At 52.0% G+C, this 19318-nt stretch overlaps 2 protein-coding genes across 5 annotated transcripts in view; one reads left to right on the top strand and one right to left on the bottom strand.

Annotated features, from left to right (window-relative positions):
* Nucleotides 1-1173, bottom strand: part of FKRP (fukutin related protein) — a 37664-nt gene extending 36491 nt beyond the window's left edge. Inside the window, exon 1 of the mRNA XM_082438258.1 lies at nucleotides 1163-1173. The gene's annotated coding sequence lies outside the window, so the exon portion shown is untranslated. The remainder of the gene's footprint in view (nucleotides 1-1162) is intronic.
* PRKD2 (protein kinase D2) overlaps nucleotides 776-19318 on the top strand; it is a 33310-nt gene continuing 14767 nt past the window's right edge. The window contains exons 1-12 of one of the 4 annotated variants that reach the window (XM_082438238.1): nucleotides 776-792; nucleotides 983-1354; nucleotides 1642-2062; nucleotides 4263-4401; nucleotides 8047-8178; nucleotides 11251-11405; nucleotides 11520-11742; nucleotides 12891-12968; nucleotides 13047-13200; nucleotides 15761-15878; nucleotides 16132-16209; nucleotides 17635-17893. In XM_082438238.1, coding sequence (XP_082294364.1) covers nucleotides 1823-2062; nucleotides 4263-4401; nucleotides 8047-8178; nucleotides 11251-11405; nucleotides 11520-11742; nucleotides 12891-12968; nucleotides 13047-13200; nucleotides 15761-15878; nucleotides 16132-16209; nucleotides 17635-17893 — 1576 coding nt within the window. In that variant the 5' untranslated portion in view covers nucleotides 776-792; nucleotides 983-1354; nucleotides 1642-1822. Of the gene's footprint in view, nucleotides 793-963; nucleotides 2063-4262; nucleotides 4402-8046; nucleotides 8179-11250; nucleotides 11406-11519; nucleotides 11743-12890; nucleotides 12969-13046; nucleotides 13201-15760; nucleotides 15879-16131; nucleotides 16210-17634; nucleotides 17894-19318 lie in introns of those variants that run through there. The other 3 variants (XM_082438239.1, XM_082438236.1, XM_082438237.1) reach the window with 3 other exon arrangements.

Raw genomic sequence — 19318 nt, forward strand, 5'->3', positions numbered from 1 at the left:
CTCAATCCACACTTGCTGAATGACTTAAGTGAACAAACCCACCCACAAACACCTGAGTGCCTGAGATGCCCACCCCTTTATCTCAGCGCATTATAGCCACAGTCACCATTACTGAGCTTCTGCTGTGTTGTAGGCACCCTTAAACCATCTCATTAATCCCCACGAAGACCCTCTGGGGTCAGTCCTATTATTGTCCCATCTAAGAGACAGAGAAACAGGCTCAGAGGGGGGAGGTCACCAACCTAAAGTCACACAGAGACAGGCACGTGCACACTTCCCCAGGAGAACTATGTGCTCTCCATCTATGAAGTGGTGTGGATGTGTGGTCCTCCCTGGTCGCTATGGTCCTTCCAGGCACCCCCAGGCTTTTCTTTGGCTCTTCACCCTCCTAAACACTGGGGTGGAGTGGGGAGCTGATGGAAGGAAACTACACCCCTTCTCCACCTGCCCTGTGCCTGACTCTCTCCGCGCACGGGTAACCCAGCCCTGGCCCCTGCAGTTTGCTCCTGGCACTTTGGCCAAGGTCGCTGGAGACAGACCTGAGGCAAGGACCTCTGCCCATCTGGAGGTCTCGGTCTTCCCACCTGTGTAATGGGCTCGGGAGTGGGGGGAGGGGGCGGGCGTGGTGACGCCCTGGGAAGAGGCAGGCCCGGCCCGGAGAGCGGGCCAGACCTGACACCGCCTCCCACCCTTTCCCCAGCGGTGGGCGCCGGATGCAGGCCAGGCAGAAGGGCCCCCTTCCTTAAAGGGCCAGACGCCTCCTCAGCCCCGGCCTCGCGACCTGTTGTGGGGGTGAGGGTGGCTTGCCCCTCCCTCTCCAGCTCAGGGAAAAGTCAGCTTTCCAGACTTGGGTGTGAGGTGGGAAGGAATCAGTCTCGCCTCCCTTCCCCTCATCTCCCACCCCCGGGTCCCCAGACCCGGGAGCGGGAGGTGCCACCCCCAACTCAGAGGCGCTAAGCCCGCCCTCCTCTTCCGCCCGCAGGCCCTCACCAGGCTCCGCCCTCTCGACGTCACCGAAGCCGGCGCCGATTGGCCGACTGAACTGTCACTCCGGACACTTCCTCTTGGGCCGCAGCCGCCGAATTAAACTTTGGAGTGGGAAAAAGAGCCATCGGCGCCCGGCGCCGGACGACCCTCCCTTCCCTCCCACCCCCCGCCACCCCACTGCCGCCGGTAACACCCCCTTCTCCGCGGCCCCCGACCGAATTTTTCTCCAACTTCCGAGACCCGTGAGATTCCCGCCTTAGCACCCCAGCCCTCGGAATCCCTCTGCCCATTCCCAGGCCCGCCGTCGGATCCCTGGGATCCATTCGATCCCCGACTCAGAGACTCCTGCTCTCCACCCCAAGATCTGGTGAATCCCTCGAGCTCCCTTCTTATATGGATCCTCTTCTTAGAGCCACTGGATTCTTGGCTCCACCTGCTCCCTTTCCAATCCCTTCTTTCTCCAGGGAGCCTTTGGATCCTGCGCTCTTCTGATCCCTGTGACCCCGGCCTACTAGATTTTCTTTTTTGATTTCTTGGAATCTCCCAATCTCTGGGCCCCCCAAACCATTAGATTTCTCCTTTCTGATCGTCTGTGATCCCTTAATCCCCGGGCGGGCGTCTGATCCACTAGATTCCTTTTCTCTAACTTCCCAGGGTCCCACCATCCTCGAGTTCCCTCAACCTGCCAGGATTTTCTTCTCGGATCCCCGGGATCCCCGCGCTCCTACCACCAGCTAACAAGATACCTCGGATCCAGGGACCTGAGCCTCCCTGCTCAGGCTCCTGCAGCCGGATCCCGGGTGGGCGCCGGGCGGCGGGTCCCGGGCCTCGCCCTATGGCCGCCGTCCCCTCCCATCCCGCCGGGCTCCCGGGCTCTCCCGGGCCGGGGTCTCCTCCGCCCTCTGGCAGCTTGGAACTGCAGGCGCCGCCACCGCTGCTGCCCCATGTCCCGGCGCCGGGCTCGGGGGTGTCCTTCCACATCCAGATCGGGCTGACCCGCGAGTTCGTGCTGTTGCCCACCGCCTCCGAGCTGGCCCACGTGAAGCAGCTGGCTTGCTCCATCGTTGACCAGAAGGTGAGGGCACAGGGTTCCCCCCATCTAGCTTGAGGAGAGGTCTGGAAGAGGGTGGAGGCGCTGGCAGAGGCGATCTCCAGCCCAGTATAAGGAAGAGGGAGAGAAGGGGGATAAGCCTTGGGCGACTGAGGGGTGGGGGTGGGGCATTGGCCCCCAGTTGCCCCCTCACCCTACTACTCCTTTGAGAGAGGCCTGGTCAGAGGCCCCAGAGGCCTCCCCAAATTGCATGTCCCTGCGTATTGTTGTTTGCTGCAGACAGCATGGAGGAAGGGAGGGACCGGTGAGGTGTAGGAGCCGAGAGGAAGGGGCAGGTGGGAGCAACAGATGTCAGGGGACCTCCCTGTCCAGGCCTATCCCCGGCCTCCCATTTGGTGGAAACAGTAGAAATTGAAGCCAGGCTGGCCATGGCGATCAAGTGACATGTGTGGGGGCGGGTGCGGGTGCCTGCAGTAGCTGCCAGGGGCAAGTGAGGTCTCAGAGTCCAATCTCTGCCCTCCCCCAGGCTTGAGTGTGTGTGGAGGGGCAGGTGCGCCTCTTCACAATCCCCAGAGGCTCTGAGGTCTGTGTCCCCTCTCCTGATCAGTGTCTCCCCCCCCGCCCCCAGTTCTGATGCTAGTCTGTTAAAATGAACCTTCCCCAATCCCACCCCACTCTTCACTTTGGACACCAGGGTCACTGGGGTTGGGGCCTGGGGGAGCATGGCAAGGGGAAATCAGGTGGGACGCAATGCTTGGATTCTAGAATGTTAAAAGTTAGAATAAAAAAAAAATTGGAATAGTGGGCTACTCTATTGTTGGAATTTTGGACTGTAAAAGTGTTAAAATGTTAGAATTCTAAATTGTTGGAATATGCAACTGCTAGGTAACTGAACTCCTCTGATATTAAAGTGTTCAAACGTTAGAACCCGAGGTTGTTGAAATACTAAAACATTAAAATGTTGGAATATTTGATTCCATCGTTGTTAGACTCCTAGAGCATAAAAATGTTAGAATTCTGGAATGCTGGGTCGTTGAAATCCCTTCATGCTAAGATATTCAAATATTAGAATCCTAGTTTGGCAGATTCCTAGAACTTTAAAATATTAGACTACTACTAATCTAGGTTATTAAAATCCTAAAACTTATCATGATAATTTGTTGGAATCTAGAATGTATGATCCTATAATGTGAGCATGCTGGAATCCCAAAATACCCAAATTGTAGAATCTTCTTAGATTCCTGGGAATGAATTCTTTGGGCTGCAGACAAAACGTTAGGAACTGGGCCAACTCCCCCATTTTACAGACAAGGAAACTGAAGCTTTGAGAAAGACCTCCAAGGCAGTCAGGACCCTGGCAGTCCTGGCCACCTGTGGACCCTCTCCCAGCAACAAGAACAGATAGAGCTTCCTTTGCCACCTACCCCAAACCCCAAAACTAGCAGGCCCAGCTCGCACTCTGCCTGCTCCTTGGGAAAACAGGCTGGGGAGAGGGCAGATTGTCCCCTGGGTGAAATTCTTTATCCGATGCTCAAGTCCTCAGCCTACCCCCTCAGGCCTCACCGCAGTTTTATTTTCTGCCCCCCCCAACCCAGTCCAGGTGTGGTAGGGCCCCTTTCCTTCCTTCCAGTGGCTCCACCTGGGCGGTTTCACTTTCTGTTCTACCAGGTTTCATTTCCTGCCCCGCCTCCCCAAGCTGGGGACCGGGACACCTGGGTCCTTGAGGCATTGGGTGGGGAACACCGTGCCAGTTTCCAGCTCCCTTGAGCCCTAGCCTTTCCGCACCCCCCTCCCCCCCCCCAGACTAGGAGTCCTAAATCCCCTCCTTCCAGATCGCCCAGCCCCAGTGCTGGGCCTGGAGCCAGGTAACAGGGACAACAATAGATCCAGGAAGGAAGCTGGGGGTGAGGGGGAGCGGGAGGTGGTGGGGAGATAAGGGAAGGGGTGCTCACGCAGCCCTACCCCCCTCCATCTCCAGAAGATTCTAGGTGCCCACGCTCCCAGAGCCACTCTCCCAAACTCTGGCCAGCGCTCTCTTCCAGCACACCTGGGGCCCTGGCACCCTGCCCAGCTCAGCTCAATCTGGGTTTGGGAGGGAGCGGGCAGGAAGCGAGGGGCTGCGGGGTCTCTGAGTTTCCGGGGGAAACAGCCGGCCCTGCCCTGGGAGGGTTCCAGACCGCTGCTTTGAGCTTTTCCGTCACCACCTCCCTCTCCCGCCCCTCAGTTCCCCGAGTGTGGCTTCTATGGCCTTTACGACAAGATCCTGCTCTTCAAACATGACCCTACGTCGGCCAACCTCCTGCAGTTGGTGCGCTCCGCCGGAGACATCCAGGAGGGCGACCTGGTGGAGGTGGTACTGTCGGGTGAGAGGCCGAGGCAGGCCTAGGGGCGCAGCCTCGAGCGGGGGCGGGGCATCGGGAGGAGGGGGAGGGGAGGTGGGCCCAGAAACTTAGTTCTTAAAGTTAGGGACCAGCGGTTCTAAGCCTTGGCTGCAAATTAGAATCACCGCGGGAGCTTTTTACAAACTACCGCTATGGAGTGGGTAGGTGTGGTGCCTGCACATTGTGGAATTCGCACAGCACTGAACATAAACCATCCACGGCAACGCGGATGAATCTCACACACCTAATGCTGAGGGACAGAAGCTAGACATCAGACTACATATTGTATCATTCCATTTACGAAGCACAAAGACAATTACGCTATTTTGTTAGAAGCCAAGAGAGTGGGTACCTTTTTGGCAGCTGGAGTTGGGTGGGGAGGCACAATGGTTTAAACTTCCATTTATCCATCAGGATGCTGGTGACATGGGCATGTACAGTTTGACAATTCATTGAGCTGTGCATTTCTGATATGTCCTTTCCTAGACCTACGTTACACTTTGATGTAAAGTTAAAAATGTTTTGCTGCCTGTGCCTCCTCCCAGTGAAATGCTAAATTAAATCAGACTCTGCGGCGTGAGATGAAACCCGGGTACCTGTATTTTCAGCCAAAATCTAGTCCACCCACTGGCCATTCCCATTTGAAGGATGGGCAAGCTCTCAGCACTTAGAGGACTCTTTAGCCCTTGGTTCCTTCAGGAGGGTGGGGTAGGGGGGTGGGAGGTACCTTACTCATGGCTGTATGTCCTCCCCTGCCCCCCACCCCCACCCGGAGTACTGCAATGCTCTGTAAAATTTGTTGGATGGATGGATGGATGACAATTAGAAGTTTGGATTAATGGGACTTCCCTGGTGGCGCAGTGGTTAAGAATCCTCCTGCCAATGCAGGGGACACCGGTTCGATCCCTGGTCTGGGAAGATCCCACATGCCGCAGTGTGTCACAACTGCTGAGCCTGCACTCTAGAGCCTGCGAGCCACAACTACTGAGCCCACGTGCCGCAACTACTGAAACCTGGGCGCCTAGAGCCCATGCTCCACAACAAGGAAGCCACCGCAATGAGAAGCCCGCGCACCGCAACAAAGAGTAGCCCCCTCTCGCCTCAACTAGAGGAAGCCCACGCGCAGCAACGAAGACCCAACGCAGCCAAAAAATAAATTAAAAATAAATAAATAAATAAAGAGCATAAATCATTAACAAAAGAAGAAGAAGTTTGGATTTACGTCCCTCGTATAGGCTTGCCACCCTTGGATTTTTATCTTCATCCTTGTCTCTCCCCAAACCCAAGTCTTGTTCGTGCAGCTGTCTCCCTGACGCTTTTACTCGGCAGCTCCAGGCCTCTCAGATACAGCCTGTCCAAGACAGAAATCTTGATTTCGCCCTTCTAAACCTGCTCTTCCCACAGTCTTCTCCAGCTTGGTGAAGGGTATCACCATTCACCCAGGTGCTCATGCCCCAAACTTTGGGCCATGCCTGGCTCCTCTTTTTCTCTCACCCCTTCACTTGGTCCATCCTCAAATCTACTGGTCTCACCCATCCTGAATCTATTTCTTTACTCCCTCCACTGATCCAAGCCACCATCACCTCCTGCCTAGACTATTGCAGTAGCACCTAAGTCAGCTCATGACACTCCACTGCTCAGAATCCTCCCCTGACTCTGCATTACCCTCGGAACAAAATGCAAACTCCTCAACGTGGCCTCAAGGCTGTCCGTGACCTGGGCCCTGCCAGTTCCCCAAATTCATCTCTTAACACTGTCCTTCTTACTTTCTTTGTTCCAACCATCTTGTCTGCCTTCTGTCCCTTAAAGAAATCAAGCTCCCTCCCACCTCAGGGCCTTTGCACTTGCTGTCCTTCTCCCCCACCCCCGACCCTGTCCTGTCTTCTCATAGCTAGCACCTTCTTGTTATTTGGATCTCAGCTTAAATGCCATTTCCTCCACTGTCAGAAATGTCCTTGTTTGTTTATTTGTTTTATGTATCTTTTCCTTCTCCTCAAAAGAATGTCAGATCTCTGAGAGTGGTGAAACTCTCTTGTTCAGAGCTTTATCCTGTGCGTGTAAACAGTGCTTGGCACATAGAACAGAGTCCCCTCTCCATTGCATAATACTAAGAAAAATAGCTTAATATTAGACAGAAATTGGGGGTGGGGGGGATGGGGGTGGGGAGAGGAACAAGATTTAGTCCAAAAATGAAACTTTAAAATAATAGCTGGGCTTCCCTGGTGGCGCAGTGGTTGAGAATCTGCCTGCCAATGCAGGGGACACGGGTTCGAGCCCTGGTCTGGGAAGATCCCACATGCCGCGGAGCAACTAGGCCCGTGAGCCACAATTACTGAGCCTGCGCTTCTGGAGCCTGTGCTCCGCAACAAGGGAGGCCACGATATTGAGAGGCCCGCGCACCGTGATGAAGAGTGGACCCCACTCGCCGCGACTAGAGAAAGCCCTCGCACAGAAACGAAGACCCAACACAGCCATAAATAAATAAATAAAAATTAAAAAAAAAATAGCTAACATTTATTGAGCATTTTCTCTGAGCCAGGTACTGTTTTAAGAGCTTTCTGGGAAGTCCCTGGCGGTTCAGTGGTTAAGACTCTGTGCTCTCACTAATGAGGGCCCGGTTTCGATCCCTGGTAGGGAAACTAAAATCCCATAAGCCGCGTGGCACGGCCAAAAAAAAAGCTTTCCATATATTCATTTAACCCATAAAAAAGAACCATAGGGACTTCCTTGATGGTGCAGTGGTTAAGAATCCGCCTGCCAATGCAGGGGACACGGGTTCGAGCCCTGGTCCGGGAAGATCCCACATGCTGCAGAGCAACTGAGCCCTCGAGCCACAACTATTGAGCCCGCGGGCCTAAAGCCGGTGCTCTGCAAAAAGAGAAGTCACCGCAATGAGAAGCCCGCGCACTGCAACGAAGAGTAGCCCCCGCTCGCCGCAACTAGAGAAAGCCCGTGCGCAGCAATGAAGACCCAACGCAGCCAAAAATTAAAATAAATTAATTAATTTTAAAAAATAGAAATAAAAAAGTGTAAGCGGAACATTCATTAAAATAAATTTTTAAAAAAAGAACTATAAGGCGATACTATTATGATACTGGGCATGTTCTTCCCTAGATACCTGCATGGTCCAGACCCTTACCTTTTTCAGGTCTTTTGTCTTTTTTTTTGTTTTTTTTTTTGGCAGGCGGATTCTTAACCACTGTGCCACCAGAGAAGCCCTATCTGTTTTTTTAATTAAGTTTTTTTAAATTGTGATGAAATATATGCAACATAAAATTACCATCTTAACCATATTCTAAGTCTAGTGTTCAGTAGTGTTAATTACATTCACAATGTTGTGTAACCAACCTCCAGAACTGTTTTCATCTTGCAAAACTGGAACTCTGTGCCCATTAAACAATTCCCCATTCCCCCTCCCCGGTCCCTGGCATAGGCACATAGGTGTTTTGGCCAATGGTGGAGCTGGGATTTGAACCCAGGTCGAATGAAATGTAGGATTCGAGTAAATGATTGAAGGAAAGATCAAACATTGCAGTTGAGAGGACTGTGTGAAACCTGGGAATGCGGAGGCTGAAATGGCCACCGCTGGTCCCGACTCAATCATCCGCCCCTCCCTGCTGCCTGCAGCTTCGGCCACCTTCGAGGACTTCCAGATCCGCCCGCACGCCCTCACGGTGCACTCCTACCGAGCGCCTGCCTTCTGCGACCACTGCGGAGAGATGCTCTTCGGCCTGGTGCGCCAGGGCCTCAAGTGTGATGGTGAGAGGCGGAGGGGCTGGAGGCGGGGCCAAGAGGTAGGGTGTGGACGTGAGGGCGGGGCCGGGATGGAGCTCAGGGCCAGGAGGTGGGGCCTAAGAGGTGGGGTTCGGAGGGAGAGGTGAGCGCCCAGAGGCAGGGCTTGGGGGAGGAACTGGAGGTGGGAACAGGAGGCGGGGCTTGGGTGGAGGGAGGGGTCTGGGTGGGGCTCCGTTTGGGGGTGTGGACTGGGAGGTAGAGCTCCGAGGGAGTGGTAAGGGGCAGAGCTTTGGGGGAGAACAGGGGTGATGGGGAAGAAGGCGGAGCCTATATCAGTCAGGGATCAACAGGAGAAACGGAGCCTGTAGGGAGGCATATATTAAGGGATTTTTGGAAGGAATTGGCTTACAGGTTTGTGGGCGCTGGCCACTCTGAAATCCACGGGGCGGGTCGTCAGGGAGGGCAGGCAGGAGATGAAGCTGCTCTCCAACTGGGAAATCTCAGCTCGGCTCTTTCAGCCTTTCAACTGATTGAAACAGGCCCACCCAGATTAACTAGGGCGATCTCCGTCACTTAAAGTCAACTGATTGTGGACTTGAGTCACATCTCCAGATACCTTCGCAGCACCACGCAGATTATCGTTTGAGTAACTGGGGATGTGACACATCAAGCTGACTCTCAGAGTCCACCTCTTGGCAACTTGGCACTTCCGTCTGCTAGGGCTGTCCTAACAAAAGATCACGGGCTGGGTGGTGTAAACAAGATCTGGGTTCTGACAAGATATGGTTCCTGGTGAGGGCTCTCTTCCTAGCTTGCAGATGGCCACCATCTCCTCCTGTGCTCACATAGCACGTGGAGAGAGAGCGATTTTTCATGTCTCTTCCGTTTATAAGGACCCCAATCCCACTGATCAGGGCCCCATCCTTATGGCCTCATTTAACCTTAATTACCTCCTTAAAGGCCCCATCTCCAAATACAGTCACATTGAGGATTAGGGCTTCAACATATGAATTTGGGGAGAACACAAACATTCAGTCCATAACAGGCACCCATACACGTCTCCCTAAATCACACTTAAAAAAAATAAAGGAACACAGTGTGTTCCTTTGAGACAAGATGTCTCAAGGTTAAGCCCAAGTGTCAGGATCCGCAGGTTCACTGTTCCCGTCTTTGGTGCTTCTGAGGGGGAATGCTGAGATCATGCCTCCCCTGCAGAGGAAGGCCGCACACCCGCCTTGGCTCAGATCTACACACAGCGGATGAAGACCATCCATTATATGATGACGACCTGCATCTCTATTGGTGCTCAGTGTGCCCCACTGTTAAAGGCGTATTCTCAGATGTTCCATTGCCTAAGGATCTCCAGCTCTGTGGCTGTCATTCTCCTATAGAAATCCGGAGTCCCTGATACCTTGTGTTCCAGATGACCCACAGCATCAACTAGCGTTGTTATCATGCAGCCCTAAATATACTTGTGGAGGACTTCCCTGGTGGTCCAGCGGTTAAGACTTTGTGCTTCCACTGCAGGGGGCGCGGGTTCGATCCCTAGTCAGGGAACTAAGATCCCCACATGCCGCACGGCACGGAAAAAAAAAAGTTAAATACACTTGGGGCATTATTTAAGGACTCTAGGGATAATAGCTGTATCAGGCCTGCAAAAAACCAGTTTACTGCATTCAAAGCTGCTATCAATATTGCCATCGTCCACATGCCATATCCAACTCTTGAAGTCTTGGTTTATGTAACCGTTGTCATGGAGCAACCCTGGTATCACCAAGTTCTAATGGCCATTCTCCGAATGGACTTCATCGGCCCAGCATCACAGATGATGGTCCAAGTTCATAGGGTTCCAAAAGAGGCCCAGATGCCTGTACTTTATGCCATTGACACCTTCCTACGGGAGTTTGGTTCTACCTTGATACTCATAACAGGACCCATAGATGAGATTCTGAAATTCTGTGAAGCATGTGAGTGATTAAAGGCCAAAACTGGGACATGGTTCTTGTGCGCAATTTGCCATCCTGAAACTCTCCTCGTAGCACCAACAGCAATCCCCAGGCTTGCCTCTGCAGCGTGACATTGTGCATTTGAGACAGTGCCTATGATGAGGAATTACTGCGCAGGAAAGTCTCTAACAGGCCGGCTGCCAGAAGACAGGCTTCATAAAATGTCCGAAGGAAGCTTCCAAAGGCTGGAGGAACATTCTTTACTCCAGAAAGAGATCCTGGAATCATTTGGAATCACCAGAGATGTATGGAGAAGCGTTCAGGAAGTCCAGTAGGAAATGACAAGCTGAGCCTGACTCTTTCATGGTCAAGGATTAAAAATAGAAAAGAAAAGAAAGAACAAAGTCACACTTCCACATGATATGATACAACCATCCCGAGTACAACTGAAAATGCTCTCTTTCCCCATAAGACGATGTCCTTGTGTGATATTCCCTCTTCTCCTTTGACATTCCGTAACAAACATCACGGTATAAAGTTAATTATTATTAATATCTTATGTTAGATGATAAGGGGGTAGAAGAGGGAAGAAAACAAAAATATTTGGTGTACGCACATATTCATAACAAAGTAAGGAATAAATACTATGACTGTCCTCACGGCTGCAACTGGTCACGTGGCTGTGGCTGCCTTCTCTTCCTTCTCCACTGCCTGGTCCATATTCCCTTTGCCCTCAGCCAGCACCTCACCTGCTCATGGTGTTTTGTCTGTTGGGGTGGCCCAAAACTTTATTCCTTTTTTTTTTTTTTTTTTTTTGGCTTCACCAAGTGGCTTGTGGGATCTCAGTTCCCCGACCAGAGATTGAACCCGCGCCCTAGGCAGTGAAAGCGCGGAGTCCTAACCACTGGACCGCCAGGGAGTTCCCCAAACCTTTATTCCTGAAGGCTCTCAGCCATTAGCAGTTCTGCCTGAATTGGGTTTTGTAGTTTTCCGCTGATGTTAATTACACTAGGAAGAGGCATCCTGAGGGACCTGCTGTGTTACAGATCTTCAGAAAAGGAGAAGGTGGCGGGGGTGGGGGTGGGGAGCTGAGCTTTAGTGCCCACGTCAGGTGGAGGCTATGTCTCTGACCGTCGAGCGCCCCACACAGGCTGCGGACTGAACTACCACAAACGCTGCGCCTTCAGCATCCCCAACAACTGCAGTGGGGCCCGCAAGCGACGCCTGTCGTCCACGTCTCTGGCCAGTGGCCATTCGGTGCGCCTCGGCACCTCTGAGTCCCTGCTCAGCGTGGCTGATGAGCTGGTGAGCGGCTGGGGGAGTGGGGAGGGGTGGGGAGGGGTGGAGGTTGGGGGTTGATGAGGCCCAGGCGCAGGGGCGACGTGCTGAGGTGTCCCTTTCCACCTTGCCATCTGACAGAGCCGTAGCACCACCGAGCTCATCCCTCGCCGCCCCCCGTCCTCGTCCTCCTCATCTTCTGCCTCATCCTACACCGGTCGCCCGATCGAGCTGGACAAGATGCTGCTGTCCAAGGTCAAGGTGCCACACACCTTCCTCATCCACAGCTACACGCGGCCCACCGTCTGCCAGGCTTGCAAGAAACTGCTCAAGGGCCTCTTTCGCCAGGGCCTGCAGTGCAAAGGTCAGCGGGGGCCCCCCACGTTGGGAGTTGGTGAGGGACAGAGTCAGAACACCCCCCATCACACAGACACACTCAGAGGCTGGGCTTGTGGCAGGAAACAAAAATCTCTGTTCTGATCCTTAGAAGCACAGGGCCTTGGAAAGGGAGTGCCCTGAATCCTGAAGTTCTAGAACCTTTGGAATTCTGGAATCCTAGAACCTCAGTCATTAGAAACTTGGAATCCTAGCACCTAAGAAATCTAGAATCATATGATGCTTAGCATGGAATTCTAAAACCGTAGAACTTGAGAATTCTTGAATCAGAGAACCTTAGAAACATAAGTTTCAAGAATTCTAGATCATAGGGTTCAGCAAAAAGAATCATAGAACTTTAAACTCATAAATATTAGAACTATCAAATTATAGATTCTCAGAATGTTAAAACTTTAAAACCATAAGAATTGAGAAGAAACTTGGACATCAAACTCTGCAGTCTTAGAAATCTAGAATCATAAGGACCTTAGCAAAATAAGTTTTCATACAATTCCAGGATCTTTGATGTATAGCAGCCCAGAACCTCAGTCTTCAAACTTCTCAACCAAGCACTGGTTCTCAACCAAGGACAGTTTTGCCCAAGGGGGGATGTTTGGCAATGTCTGGAAACATTTTTGTTTGTCATGTGGGGCTGGTGCTACTGGCATCAGGTGGGTAGAGATCAGGGATGTTGCTAAAAATCCTATGATGTTCAGAACAGTCCGCCACAACAAGGAATTTTCCAGCCCAAAATGTTCATAGTGCCAAAGGTTGAGAAACCCCGCCCTCAAAAGCCTGAAGTCTAGAATCATAGAATGTTACATGCGATTACACTCTATAATTGTAGAAATCTAGGGTGATGGATATTTACACTGTTAGAACTTTAGACCCTTAGAGTACTAGGGCTATCAAGCCACAGACACTTCATCTGGCCCTCCTCTACTTAATCAAGCCTCTCCATAGTTGGGGACTGTGGCTTAAAGGAGGGATGACCAGGGAAGGGTCATTTAGCTTTCCTGCCCCAAAAAGCAATAGCAAATTCTTTTGAGACTGGGGGCTAGGGGTCAAGGGTCAACCCTTAGAGGTGACCTCTCTTCCCCCTCCCACCCGTCTCCATGTTCCCTGTCCTCCTACCAGATTGCAAGTTCAACTGTCACAAACGCTGCGCCACCCGAGTCCCTAATGACTGTTTGGGGGAGGCACTCATCAACGGAGGTAAGAGGCTGGGGGCTGAGCGGGAAAGGGCAGCAGGACTGGGTTCCGGAGGCCCCTCTGATGCCCCTGTCCTCCCAGATGTGCCGATGGAGGAGGCCACTGATTTCAGCGAGGCTGACAAGAGCTCCCTCATGGATGAGTCAGATGACTCGGGTTTCGTCCCGGGCTCCCACTCAGAAAATGCTCTCCATGCCAGCGAGGAGGAGGAAGGCGAGGGAGGCAAGGCCCAGAGGTACCCAGGGCCCTCTCCAGCGAAGGCCCTTCTCCGTCCCTACAATGGGTTGACATCACCCCGTTCTTATAAATTTCCCAGGTTCCTGAGGCGAACTTTCTCAAGCATCCAAACTTTATTTTTTTTAACCTAACCTTTTTTCCTGATTTACATTTTTAACAAGTTTTAATGGAAGCCTATTTTAACTTACATTGTTTTTCTTTTATTGAAACTGGTAATACAGTCACTCAAAACGTATATAGTCAACCCCTCCCACTTCCCTGCCTCTCAGCTGCCCAGCCCCTCTCCCCAGAGGATGACAGTGGGATTAGGTTCTGGTGGGTCCTTCCAGAAACAGTCCATATGGCAAAGTGACAGTACAAAGAGTGAGAATATGGACTCTGGAACCAGACTGCTGTATGGCCTTAGGCAAGAGATTAACCTCTCTGGGCCTCAGTTTTCTCATCAGTAAAATGGGGATAAAGTAGTACCTACTGTATAGGGTTGTTGCGAGAATGAAATGAATTAATGTAAATAAAGTATGTAAAACAGTACCTGGTATACAGTAAGTGTTAGTTTAACTCTTATCCCAGAGCCCTAAATCTTAAAAAGGAAGGGAAAATACCCATTTTCTTTCAACCATTTTGGCCTTGGATTGATTTGTATGGCCTTAAACAAGTTCCTTCTCCTTTTGGTGCCTCAGTCTTCCCGTCTGTAAAATGGGGAAAGGAAAATATCCCCAACAAACTGACAGGGAGTGGCTTTCTTCTGGCATGGAAGCTCTGAAAAATAATAACTTTTACTTAATTACACATTTTAAATTAGAAATGGAATTTATCTTCAGCTTCACTAGAATGTGAGTTCAAGTGCTCGAGGGCAAGGATATTTATCCGCCTCCCAAGTGCCTAGGACAAGGCCTGGCTTCCTCCATGGATGACTGTTTATCGAGGTGGCAGGAAAGCAGCAGGGCTAAAAGCACAGGGCACTGGAGGCTGAGAGATGGATCCCAGCTCCATCACTTAAACTGCTGGTCCTTTCTCTGCCTGCCTCGGTTTCCTCCTGGGGACTGAGGACATGCCTTACAGAGTGTGCAAATTCTATTTGATCATGCAGGGAAAGTGCTTGCCAGGTTATAAGTGCTCAGAAAATGGAAAAGGAGTTCTCCCTAGTATTTGAATCTTGAATCTCTAAAGTGGGAAGGGTGAGAGATGATCCATTTGGAGGTATGAGAAGAAAATATTTGCATTTCCATTTCTCTATTTTTAATCTCATCCTTTGAACCTTTTCACTTTTTTTCATATGTTTTAGAAAAAAATTTTTTAATTGAAGTATGGTTGATTTACAGTGTTGTGTTAGTTTCAAGTGTACAGCAAAGTGATTCAGTATATATATATATAGAGAGAGAGAGAGAGAGGGAAGAATATATGTATTCTTTTTCAGATTCTTTTCCATTTTAGGTTATTATAAGATACTGATAACTGCTATCAAAAATAAAATTAGAAAGGAAATGAGAGGGGATAGAAAATGGGGACAGGCTATCTTACTTAGGGTCGTTAAAGGAGCCCTCTGTGAGGAAATATTGTAGCTTTAAAGAGATCTGAGGGAGGGGAGGGAAGGAGTGGTGTGGAAGATATCTGGGGGAAGAGGCTACCAAGCAAAGGGAACAGCAAGTGCAAAGGCCCTGAGGTAGAACCAAGAATGTTGCAGGAGTAGCGAGGAACCTGGGATGGCTGAAGCAGGGAGAGTGATGGGAAGAGGATGGGAAGTGAGGCCAGAGGTGGGACGGGTATTCAGGTCACAGTGGTCACCAAGAGTTTCTTACTAGTGCCACCCGGCCCTAGCCACCTGGAACCTCAGAATCCCTTTCTCCCAGGTCTTTCCTGGGAGTGTTTAGTAATAGGCTATCAGAGTTGGACCTTGAAGGACTTGGGAGGGGAGGGCTGTTGGGAGAGGCAGCCTATTTCACAGATGAGGAAACCGAGTCTCAGAGAGGCAAAGAGAAGTGGCCAAGGCCTCTCAAGTCCAGGTCTAGCGCAGGGATCAAGAGGTTGTTGGTTCTGAAGTTGGGCAAGTCAATTTCTCTCAGCCTTCATTTCCTCACTGTCATAATAGCACGTGCACAGATGAGAGAAATGAGGCACAAGAGAGGCTGAGTCACTTGCCCAATGTCACACAGCTGGCTCCACAATCAATGGGCTCAGTACTAATTAGCACTTATTGGAGGCCCACTGTGTGCCAAGTACTGTGCTAAGCTCCTAAGAAAGGCTTCACTTCTCACAGCAACCCCTTTGGGTGGAGAAACTGAGGCACGAAGTGGTTGGGTAATTTGCCAGGCAGCCTGGCTTCGGAACGCAGCCTCTTAATGTGGGCCTCTCAAGAGTCCCCTTCCTCATTATGGGAAATCTGGAAACCACAAAGGAAAAAAGTGTGGCCAAAATACCCCCTGGCTGCCCAGAGATGCACCCGCCCCGTCCCCCCCCCACCCCGCCCGCACCGGCCCCTACCACCACCCGCCGCGGCCCCAGGCACTACGGCTATTTTCTGCTTGTAACCTCTCACCCTTCCTCTCCCCCACCCTCAGCTCCCTGGGGTACATCCCCCTAATGAGGGTGGTGCAGTCAGTGCGACACACAACACGGAAATCCAGCACGACGCTTCGTGAGGGTTGGGTGGTTCATTACAGCAACAAGGACACGCTGGTGAGTGGGTGGGGCGGGGTCAGGTGGGTGGGGCTAGAGTTGGGAGGGCGGGGTTTGAGGGGGCGGAGCTGGTTGGGGTTTGGAGTGGGCGGGGTCATGCTGAAGGCTGAGGTAGAATTAGAGGGGTGGCTATAGGGATGAAGGGGGAGGGACAGGATTTAGGGGAGGGGCGGGGGTTGGCTGGGATTAGAGTCAGAGCCCTAGCAGCATAGGGGGCAGACAACCTCAGTCTCTCAAGCACCTCTCCCAACAGAGGAAGCGACACTATTGGCGCCTGGATTGCAAGTGCATCACGCTCTTCCAGAACAACACGACCAACAGATACTACAAGGTGGGCCTTCTGGCTCCCAGATCCCCCAGACCTCTCCTCTTTGTCCGCTATCTTCTCCCCTCCTCTCCCAGTTGCTTCAGGCAAACACCTGCGAATCACACTCTCTGCCCACCCCCTGCTTGCCCGCTTCCATCCTATCAGCAAGTGTCGCCCACCTGGACGCCCTTCCCCGTGTTTGATCTCAGCTCCATCACTTTCCAGCTAGGGGATCCAGGCAAGTTACCTCACCTCTCTGCACCCCACGTGTCTCACCTGTAAAAGGCCTCAAAGAATAGTCCTCGCCTCAGGGCTGATGCCAGAATTCAAAGAGATAACCTACGTGGAGCAATTAGTTTAGGGCCAGGCGTATGTTAAGCTCCGTTAAACTCCCAGTAACTATAAGTGTGTTATCATTATAACTTTATAATTAATTTATTGAATTCTTTCTTTGTATTCATTCATCACCGCCTCCCATGCCAGCGCTGCACTCCAGCCAGTCTCCTCCCCGGTCCTTCTTCTGCCCTTGTCCTCAGTCTTTTCCCACGCAGCAGCCAGAGGAGTCCATTAAAACCATCACAACCTTCCAATGGCTCCCACTGCCCTTGGAATAAAACCCAGACACCTCGCTGTTTACCTGCTCTGGAGCATCTTCCTTACCCTTCCCACGGCTGCTTCCTTCTCATCCTTCCCGTCTTCCTCAAGCCACGCTGTCTAAAATACCATCCCCACCACAACGTCTCTGTCTCCTGGTTTTATTGGCTACATAAGTCTGTCTCTCCTTCTCACTCTTTCCTTCTTTTCTTCCTCCCTTCCTTTGTCTTTCAACATTTTTCAAAGCACACTCTTTTTCCTCCCCATAGACCCTGCACCCTCTCTCCTCCCAGGGCCCCCTCTGCCTCCTTCCTGGTCTCCTATGTCAGTCCCCTCCTCTCCCATCCACCCTCCACACACAGCCAGAGAGAACTGCTCCCCGCCTTGCCCTAAACCCTTCTGTGGCTCCCCAAGGCCCTGGAGACAAAGCTCAGGCTCCTCCCTGTGGCCCATGAGGCCCTGCAGGCCTGGCCCTAGCCTGATTTCATTCATTTATTTATTTATTTATTTTAGTTTTATCCTTTATTAATTCATCAAACATGGCTTCCCTACTGTGTGCCAGGCACCATCCATGTAATGGGGATATGGCATGTTCCTTGAACACAAGCCTTTTCTACCTCAGGGCCTTTGCACATGCTCCACCCCCTCCCCCACCCCATTCCTCCACCAGCTGGCCTCTTCTTACCTTTCCGATCTCTGCTTCAATGTAACTTCCACCAGGAGGCCTTTCCTGACCACTCCATGCAAACCAGCCCCTTCTGCAATGACACTGGGTTCTGTGTGCTCATCTGAGTAAGTGGAGAGCCCCAGGGTCAGCCTGGAGCCCTCACGGATGCTGGTTCTGTGTCCGGCCAGGAAATTCCACTGTCTGAAATCCTCGCCGTGGAGCCTGCCCAGAACTTCAGCCTTGTGCCACCAGGCACCAACCCACACTGCTTCGAGATTGTCACTGCCAACACCACCTACTTTGTGGGCGAAACCCCTGGCGGGGCCCCAGGGGGGCCCAGCGGGCAGGGGGCCGAGACTGCCCGGGGCTGGGAAACAGCCATCCGCCAGGCCCTGATGCCTGTCATCCTCCAGGATGCACCCAGTGCCCCAGGCCATGCGCCCCACAGTAAGTCCCCCGCCCCGGGTCCCTGGGAGGATAGGTCTTGGAGGGCTTGGGTGGGATCCTGGAGAAGGGAAGAGCCAGGGAATGTCAGAGTGGAGAATGTGGCTTCCGGACTCAGCAGGCCTGGGTCTAAATCATTAAGCCCTAGACCTAACGTACAGTCTTGGGCATGTTACTTTTCCTTTCTGAGTCTTTTCCCAGGGGTGCCAACTCCTCCAAACTGTGAGTTCAGACTTTTTAATTCATGCTCCTTTGTGCCTGGCCTGTGCTGGATAATGCTGGGGGCACCGTTATGACCAAGACAGCCCAGGACCTGCCTTCCTGGAGCTCATAGTCCAGTAAGGAAGACAGACCTGTTCCCAGACAGTGATGACTCAGAGTGGGCAGGGCTGGGATAGGGGAGCCAGAGGGCTGTGGCAGCTCAGAGTGGGTGACTAACCCAGCCTGGGTGTCCCGGAGGGCTTCCTGAAGGAGGCAACATCTGAGCTAAGACCTGGAAGTTGAAGAGGGGTGAAATGAAGGGAAAGGAAGTGGGAGATCCTTTCATGCAGAGGCAAAGGATGATCAGGGAGTCCCAGGTTCCCGCCTTAGGGAGCTCATAGTCCGGGGCGAGTAACAGACATTCATCAGATCATCCTGGATGAAAGACAAGTGGGACGTAGAACATGTGTTAAAGGAACCTGCCATGGCCCCAGGAGTAACATTTGAGCTGAGACTGAGAGATGAGGAGAATTTAACTAAGTCCACAATGAGGGAAAGAGCATTCCTGGCAGAGGAAACAGCAAATGCAAAGGCCCAGAGATAGGAGAGAACTTGCTGTATCGGAGGCCCAACATGCCGGGAATACACACAACAGGAAGGGAGGGGATGAAGTCAAAGAGGCAGAGGGACCAAACTCTGCTTGTTAGGCCATTTAAGGGCCGTGGCCTTCCTCCTCGGGGCACTGGGGGGCCATGGCAGGGTTTTGAGCAGGGGAAGGACGGAGTCAGGTTTGTGCTTCAGCAAGATCCCTCTGGCTTCCTTATGGAGGGCGAATAGGAGAGGGCGGAACGGGGCAGGGAGAGCAGGGAGGAGGCTGAGGGGCGAGAGCCGGATGTTCCTCAGGGAGGGGACAGATGTTCAAATGGCAGAAGGATCAAGACTTTGGAAATGTCTGACCTTGGTTGGATTAGTAGTGGGGCAAATGCAGGGGAAGATGCCGGAGTCAGTTTGGAGTTTCCCACTGAGCCTCAGTTTCCTCCTCTGTAAAATGGGATCATCACTTGGTGCTGAGATCACAGAGTGAAATGCTCCGTGAACTCATTCATGGCATCGCTTTTTGAGCTCCTGTCTCATTTCCTCCTCTCACTGGCCCTAGGAGAGAGGTCTTTTTATTGTTTCCATTCTTCCAGAGGAGGAAACTGAGGTTCTCAGTGGACAAGTCAGTCA

The sequence above is a fragment of the Balaenoptera physalus genome (genome assembly GCF_965194825.1).
Source record: "Balaenoptera physalus genome assembly, chromosome: 19".
Classification (NCBI taxonomy): Eukaryota; Metazoa; Chordata; class Mammalia; order Artiodactyla; family Balaenopteridae; genus Balaenoptera; species Balaenoptera physalus.